This window comes from Thermobia domestica, chromosome 11 (genome assembly GCF_964235325.1).
Source record: "Thermobia domestica chromosome 11, izTheDome1.hap1.1, whole genome shotgun sequence".
In the NCBI taxonomy this organism is placed as follows: Eukaryota; Metazoa; Arthropoda; class Insecta; order Zygentoma; family Lepismatidae; genus Thermobia; species Thermobia domestica.
The window spans coordinates 70,841,001-70,850,159 of NC_137464.1; the positions used below are offsets into that span (position 1 = coordinate 70,841,001).

At 33.4% G+C, this 9,159-nt stretch overlaps 1 protein-coding gene across 1 annotated transcript; it reads right to left on the minus strand.

Annotated features, from left to right (window-relative positions):
• Window positions 1-251: 251 nt before the first annotated feature.
• On the minus strand, window positions 252-8,718 carry LOC145664167 (uncharacterized). The gene is made up of 4 exons (XM_081730576.1): window positions 8,526-8,718; window positions 4,989-5,367; window positions 1,181-1,312; window positions 252-439 (listed from the first exon to the last, which is right to left on the minus strand). The coding sequence occupies exons 1-3, from the start codon at window positions 8,691-8,693 to the stop codon at window positions 1,218-1,220; spliced, it is 642 nt and encodes a 213-aa protein (XP_081586702.1). The 5' UTR covers window positions 8,694-8,718; the 3' UTR covers window positions 252-439; window positions 1,181-1,217.
• Between the last annotated feature and the right edge of the window lie 441 nt (window positions 8,719-9,159).

Consider the following 9,159-nt stretch of genomic DNA (forward strand, 5'->3'; position numbering starts at 1 on the left):
GAAAGGCTATGTGGAATGTAGCTAATGAAGAAATCAGAAGTCTAAGAAGATCTAAAGCCATAATCTAATAAGTTTGTTCATCATAAACCTACATGGTATGGACGACGGACTCCTAGTACCAGAGTTAAGAGATTTGCGGGTGAGTCTCGTGGATTCATGAATGAGTTCCTTAATTGCAGACGAATGAATTCTTCATTATAAATTGGTAAAATTTTCTTGGACAATATTCCAATAATAAACATCAGGAAATGTGAGTTTTAAATAATTTTATTTACATAAATTTATATGACATACAAAGATGGAGTATTTAAATGCCTTTTTAAACAACAATTGATGCATTGCTGTTACTACATGTAACAAAAATTACATGAATGTTTACTTTGGTACGTGTTTCTCTGGAAGCAATTCCATGGTCGACAGTGTTCGGATGAAGATTTTCCTGTAAAAGTATAAAGTAAGACTATTAGTAATGCGCATTGTGATGTGTTTCTGCCATTATTAAACTATTAGTAATATATGTTCTTAATTATTTACGTGGTAGAACCAGTGTGTGTAACACATTACAAAATGTTCATTCACTTGTGCTAAAATATAATGGTTATAACTTTTTTCTATTTTTAATATCACGCTTTTTAGCATAGCTAGAGGAAAATATCCGAACTGTTCTTTTGTCTGAAGCATATCGAATACTATCATTTTTTAAAAATCCTAATATACGTACATATACTAGTATTAAGTTATCACAGAATCCAGTGCTCATGTGTTTTTCTGTGTTTTGAATAACAGGAATAATTTTGGACACGTTCTTTAACATTATATTTATTTTCAGGCCTATATAGCAATCGAGATTGTAATAATATGAAATTATTAATTGTAATACATAGAAACACATATCCAGTTAATTTTGTCACATTATTAACAATATGTTGCTGTTGATAGGATTACTCTGTGGAATGTAGATAATGGTAAATGTGGAATGTAGGAAATCCATATTACTGTGTTACGTTACCGTGCTGTAGGGGTAAAAAAATAAATTATATACCTAGATTTATCTGTAATTTTAGTTATTTACAGCACAACATAATTTTAAGGTCTAAAGCAAAGTAATAAGTTAAGAAACTATAAAGGTAAAAGATGGGTTTATGTTTCTCTCATTTCTTAGAAAATTGCATATACTTACATATTCAGCAGTGTTGGAAGCTGTATTAATTTAATTTTTATGCGATGGCAATATCAGCACAATTTGAGTAAGTTTCTTGAGGACCACATCCTAAGCCTTGAGATCCATCATCACAAGTTCCCCAGCTGTTTCCTATGAATCAAAAAGTTAATTGTTATACAACATAATACTTTGAAGTTTTAAAACATAGTAAGCATAGGAAATACTTGATACATTGTACTCTGACATCAAGAGTGAAAACTTGGAAGTCAGAACTCACTTCATGAAATAAAAAGTTTCATTCAATAAATTTACGTATCATCTATAATATGAAAAATGAAATAAAATCTTTAAGTTTAACGTCGCACGGTTATGCTGGTTAGGCTAAAGGAGACGGTGATAATGAGAAATGAATGAAATGGTGTAATGAAGAAAGTGGGAGGAAACGGGAGAACCCCGAGAAAACCCAAGAGCACGGTGTTTGTCCACCACAAAGTCCACACGGCGCGGGCTGGGATCGAACCAGGGATCCCAAGCACCGGAGGTGAACGCTCTACCACTGAGCCACCGCGCCCCCTCTATAATATGCCATCGTAGTTGGCTGTATTATTTTTTTCCTGATCATTCCTGATACTTATAGACTCTATTATAATAATTTCCCTTTTCTTGTCTTCATTATTGCATATTACCATTGTGAACGTATGTACCTAGGTACCTAGTACAGTCACAAAATAGAAAATCTATCATGCAAGTTACAGGATTGAGCGAAAATATTTCCAACTCTGTTCACTTTATTTAACTCCATCGAAAAACATGCTGGTTTCACATGAGGCCTGCAAGGATGCGGCTCTCACAAGCAAACGCAGTGTTTCCTTGAAAGCACACTTAGTTTCGATGCTAGTCATAGTGATTTCAGATAGAGAGAGAGAGAAAAGTTCTTGAATTTATTTGAAATCAGGAAAACAAACACAATAATTCACACTCTGTATGGTTTACAACTGTCTTATTACTTGTCATAAGTTTACATATGATAATATTATTGTTCTACTTCAGTAGTATCCATCTCCCCACGTGCTTGAGCGCAACACCCCCAAATTTACAATCTTCCTCGCAATATATATTCCGCCACAATTTTATCATTTCGATTAGTAGAAAAATGCTTTTATTTTTTCAGTTTAACTTTTTATTGCACCGAAGCTTAGGGAGCCTGAGATCATAGTAATGATTAAAATGGTGGAATACGGTAAATGAAGTATCAGGAAAATCCCGAGAAAAGCCAATCCACGGTTTTGTCTAAATCAAAGCCAAGTTGAAGCAAGCTGGAATGAAACCAGGGACTCCACACACCAGAGATCCCTCTATCACTGAATTACCACGGCCCCCAAAAATAACACATTTTTTGCTATGGCAATTATTGGAATTCCTAATTGTGCCCTGTGTAAACGTCGGACGTCCCATAGAACGACTAAGTCGATTCGTTCCTCTGTGGACAGGTATCAGAGCAAAACTGATAAGAAATATGAAGATGCTGTTTTTTGCGATCGATTTAGCGTTCCAAGATTAGATTCCATCCCTTCCATTAATCTTCTATTCAAGTAGGAAGAGGTAAAATTCAATCGTTTTGTTGATCACCACAGAACAAAAATTATAATGGATACCGACTCTCCAGATGTAACACTCTACTGAAACAGGAAAGAATAGAAATTTACTAGTACTTCAAGTTTTAATATTGGTCCCATGACACTAAAGCTGGTATAGATATCAAGAATCGATTTCTCGGAATAAATTCAGCGTTTAAAGAATACGTTTTATCCCTGTATGAATCCTCTATTCAAACCGGAAGTGGTAGAAATTAACCATTTCTAGTTTGCTAGTTAATCGACATAGTACAGTACAAAAACGGAAATATAAAGCGAAAAATCGTCTTTTGAAACTCATTTAGAGTCTTAAGACGATTCTATTTACTTCAGTATTACTCTAACAAGACCGTAAATGGTAGAAATGTACTTCCGGTTTAAATATTGATCTCCCTTGAGCAAAAGCATTAAGAGATATCGAGATGTAGTTTCTTCCGAATTCATTGATTGTCCAAAGAAAAACCTTTATCTCTGTATGTCAACTGAAAATTGTGAAAATATAATATTTTCGTTTTCAATATTGACCTCAATACTGTAATACAATATTAATTACATGGAGAGAATGGTTTGTCAATGTAGACTTAATGCTATGAATGGGTTTTACCTCCGACTTTTTTCCTCTAGTGCAGTCTGAAAAGGTAGACACATACTACTAGTTCTGGTTTCAACAAATATTTCCATAGAGAGATAGAAGTAATAGGAGCAATAAACCATATTTTATATGGATTCAGTAATGAAAAGATAGGTCTATTCTCAACCGAAAGTAGTAAGAAGTTGTATTTTTTTCTGTTCTGTTTGGTTCATACATACAGTAGTAATAATTGCAAAACACATCAAGAAACTGTTTTGATATGGATTCAGTGACAAATTAACAGGTTCCATCTCTCACATTATCCCTCTATTGCAACACGAAGGTTCAATATTTTTTGAAAAATCTCTGTTTCAAAATTGAATTCGCATCGTTTGGAAGTGTAGCGTAGTTTCACAACTGAAGCTAAGTCCTCCTTAGCGATTTTAAAGAATAATTATGATACAACTGAAGTTTCATTGTTCCATTTTCAATAATAACTTGTTCTTTTCCCCTTTCAAAAAAAAAATCTCATGGGCGCATCCAAAGCCCTAAAATTCGACTGTGTGAGCTCTTGTTTCATTAGTGCCCAAGGAGTGAAACGTAAAAAGTGCTTTTGAAAATACAAGTAGGCTTTCTTTGTGTTCACAGAAAAAAGTCAAAATGTGAGAGGGATGCAATTAAACACTATTTACTCAAGAACATGCCATGCACAAGACTGGCATTTAATCACAATTTCAGTTACACTAGATCCGTGGGAGGGGGTTGGCCGTCTCCAGGAGGATTTTACCCTCCTCCGGAAGTGTCTGAAAACAACACTAATTTTTGCATACAATAAGATAAACATACACAATGCACTGGGTAATGATAATCATAAAGTGTTGACACGCGATTAGTCTGAAAATATTTTCTTAAACTTTTCTTTTTAAATTTGAAATGTGTTTTGATCCAAACCAATATTAGTATGGAGATAACAAAATATCTCCAACACATGTTGTTACAGGGTTGGGAATATTTTTCATCTCTTGTATGACTTGAAAAGCAAAATTTTTTCTTGCTTGACAGTACCAACTAACCTATTGATTAGGTTAATGTTAATTTTGTTTTTGGTATGGTTTGAGTTAAGGATTTAGGAATTAATATTGCCTTAAGCGATAATCCTTAGCAAAAGAACAAAAAATGATTGAGACTACCTATATTGATGATTGTTTATTTACAGTGGAAGTACCTCCGACAGTTGTGCTTCGCTGAAATGTACTCAGGTACTCTGTAATTATCCTCTTGTGTATTTACGTTCTTAGTTTTTAAACAATATTGCATATGACAACATAATGCAATACTAATAATATGGAAGAGTATCATATGTAAGTGAAGTTTAAAAACATACATTATGGTAGATTAATTTCAGCAATGTTTTAAGGTTATTTGGTGTTTTAAAAGTGTATATACTTTCAATATATTTCTCTTGTGCTTTCATGTTCTCATCAGCGTAACTATTTAACTAAGGTATGTGATGTATTCAATGTTATGTGGGCCTTTTTGAATTAAAAGTTAATATCAAAATTAAATGTATCGCGTTTTACTAGTTTCTAGACTTATTTAACTGCCATTTAATTGTACTTACCGGTTCTATAGTACCATTGCAATACACATTGAGTGCACGTTAAGTCAGAAGGCAATTGAACGTCAATGTGGTACACTCCTGGGCCTCCAGGCACCTTCCATTTGCTTCCAGTACCATCAGCCAACTGCAAAAGGTGTTGGTCAAAGCATTCTTGTGTCTCCAGTACGGTTGGACTGTTTACTGGGCACAGACGGAATTCAAAGTATCCCAAATGAGCAGCTGACATGTTGATTGTGATTGGTATCACTTGTCCCACTGTGTATTCCTTAGCGATAACTCCACGACCGTAAGTTCCGCCATTGTCGTTTGGTCGAGGACGAGGCAACTGGTATGGGTCTCCACATTCACCGCATTTGCCGCCGTTTTCGGCCCATTGAGTCTACAAAATACATTAGGGAGATGTGTAGCCAAACAATCTTAAAATTACTAATCTGAACATTGATTTAAGTAAGTTCCTTCATAAAATTGTAGAGTACTATCTGACGCAAAATGTCTCCAAGGACCTTAAATTATAATACTTTTGAAACTCTCGAATTTTGTTCTTGCCTGAGAACTTGGATATATACTAAATGGTTTCTATTAGAATTTCCTTTTACTGATAATGTTGGTTAACCAATAAAATTATCAGAATTTTATTGTTTCGCGGAATGTTCCAGCATTTATAGTTTCCATGTGTGCGGTTTGAAATCATACAACAATGCTGGCATAAATCTAATGTGATTTACTTTGTTACAATCAATTTCGTAATACGTATTCATAATATTTTATATTACTCTAAATGTGGAAATGCTCTTAAACGTTTATCACCCACATTTTCATATCCTAAACATTCAATATCGGTAATAATAAACCAATATTATCCTTGTTTTTTGCATGTACCTAGCGGGATGAGTTTGGTAGAATTCCTGACGAAATACTAGAATCCCAAATAAGTTAAAACTAAAGTTTGAAATATTGGATGCATCTACTTCACATGATCAGACCTAGTCTACTGCCTTAGTATAAAATAATAATCATTCCGTTCTCCGAAGAGCTTCTTATGATGTCTGTATATTGACTTTTTAGGTGAAAAAAGAGGGAAGCTTTGAAACAAAACACACAAAAAAATCTTATTAGTGCCAATGACATCACAATCGCTAACGTAATAAAAGTAAACGTCCAAATTATTTTATGAACACTGGCGAAGATTATATCTTACCAAATGTAAATAACTCTGTAACCTGTATCCTAAATCAATGAGAGTTTAGAACCATCTTTATAAGTAGTTCAGTTGATTTTGAGTTTAACGTCCCTTTCAGCAGTGAGGCTGTATGAGACGGGACCTGAAAGCCGAACCACATGAGCTCTTGCTTGGAATCGAACCCGGGTCTTCCAGGCCAAAGGCGCGTACGCTAACCGCATAGCCACGAAGGAGTTCGTCTTTATAAGTAGTTCAAACAATTGAGCTTCTGAGTAATATATACCACTTGGTTGCCAAGTTCAAAGTTGAAATTTTGCAGAAAATAAATTTGCGAATCAATATCTCATTTTTTAAAAGAATCATATTTCTATTATATTGGCAATCAAAATGACAGTTATGTAGTTTATGGTTTAATAATTAAAAATAAACCACTTGTCGGACAAATAGGTATCTATGTATAGAAATAACAGCATTAGTTTTTTTTTTTTTTTTTATTTAGGCCACTTCATTTTTAAGGAACCCATATCAAGACAAAGTTAGCTATTCCTAACAAGTTTTATATTTGTAAACTAAATCCTATGTTGCAAAACAAAGAATCTGTATCGAATAATAATAATTTTTATTATCCATTTGAATGAATTATTTTTGTATATTATTATAAAACTCCAATGGAAATGGATCATGTATTTTACATTTTGAGTCTTGTTTGACTTTAAGTAAAAGTTTTATATATTAAACTTATCATTGAACTAATTTTAATGTAAATCACATTGCATGATCTACAATAGTCATTTCTGATTAAATCTTTTGTGACGTCACAGCTTCCTGCTCATCTTCTCAGTAAACAACACGGAGAGAAGAAGGAGCTGGCAGGTAACCGAGAGTTGAGAAAAAGTAATGGGGACATGCAAACAAAAACATTGAAAGCGTATTTGATTACTACGAGGGCAAACTACTTATGAATCAAGTTCTATGCTACACTGACAATACTTGCATATTCTTTCTCCTACCTCATCCTCTAACTTCCTTTGCTCTAAGGGTTTCTATTTTCTTAGACTTAAAAGCGTACTCATACATGATACATCGGCCAATTCGAAATGAATGATCTTGAAATGAAATGAAATTAAATCTTTAAGTTTTAAGTCCTACAGTATTGTCGAATAGGCGAAAGGATATGTTAAAGATGAGAAATGAATGCAATGGTGGAATGAACACAGTGTGAGGAAACGGAAGAACCCCGAGAAAACTCACGAACACGGTGTGTGACCACCACAAGACTCACTTGACGCGAGCTTAGATCGAACCAAGAACCCATGCACCAGAGATGAACGCTCTACCACGGAGCCACGATGCCCTTATGAATGATCTTTAATTTTGAAACTTAAACCAATGAATGATGGACGTAAGATAAAGGTAAGTGTTTTTTTTTTTCTTAAAAATGTAAAACGTGATGCTTTTACAGTGTAATCATAGAATTTTCAGGAATTTTAAGCTCATACTATTTGGTACAATGTATCTTCAATCCTCATAAAATATAGTAATAGAATTTCAGAATGGTGTATCTAATTTTGATGATAAGGGTTAGGGATCTTATATCTTAAACTTTATACAATCTAAACAATCTAAAGGCCTCCAAAAAAAGTCCTCAGCTGCGCATTATTTTTCTTTACTGAAAAAGAAATATTACAAATATATAACACTATCCATAGACGAAAAAATTAATTTTTGACATGACTAATCGAAAACCAGGAGGCAATTTTAATTTCTATATATAAGATCGCTTCTTAGTGAATCCTGTACCCATTGTTGCTCTTGTTTACTTGTCCAAAATCCGATAATTTTTTTTTATTCAAATTGCTTCCTTCGTATCTACAAGATCTCCTATTCATTTCTCGTTGGTACTAACCAGAGTCAAATCTTGACTTTGATGAACTGGTAAGACTAATGCAGCTAGAGGTTGATAGAAATTATTTTAAACGTGTATGATTTAATAATAATAATAATAATAATAATAATAATAATAATAATAATAATAATAATAATAATAATAATAATAATAATAATAATAATAATACAGGGACAGATATTGTCAATAAAACACTGTGACAGAATTGAAACAGACACGCATGAATGAAACTGAAAAAGAAATTCTGGATACTTGTCATAGTGTACGGAAGTTTCTTGGGGGAACTTCTAATACTCTGCACTTGCTAGAGTCGGTCATCAAATTATTCAGTGAGATATGATAGTGATGATGATAATAATAATGCTAGTTTGAAAGTAACTTTGCAGTAAATATAAATATTGCAAATAAATTCATGGTAACGAAAAAAAAAACCTGCAAACATGTAACTTACTCCAACCCCTCCACAATTCAATTCATTGTCAGCGTAGTTAGGAGGAGTGTTGAAACCAAAACGCCACATGGAAGATCTCATGGGTGGATCAGCCATGAATCCATGACCTGCCACTTGGTGGACAACAAGAAGAACACTGAACACTGCAATTGCTTGAAGACGAGCCATGCTGTTGCACTTGTACCGTTAAAAAATGTGTTTTCTCAACACGTTCGAAACGCTTTTATAGTAATCATTTATCGTAATATTAAGATAGATTGAATGCCTCAGATAACAGAAATAAAAATGCACATTGTTATTCTGTCGTATTCTATGAGATGATATTGAATGAAGTATTTGAGTGACCCTGAAATCATAAAAGGTTCAAACTTCAACAACTTTCTTCTCGTTTATTCTTTGTAAACATTTAAGTGTTTTTATAAATACCCTGGTAATTAGTTTTATAAGTGGAGAAAATCCATTGAAATCATTATTAATTCAAGGACTTACAATACTTACAAGGTACATCCCATTCTCCTTTTGCCGTCATATCTTGATATCTAGAAATTAACCATTTTGTTTAGAAGTCTATAAACACTTACTGCTAATAAATAGTTATGTTACTAATGCAATTGAAGTAATTTTAGTTTTAAAT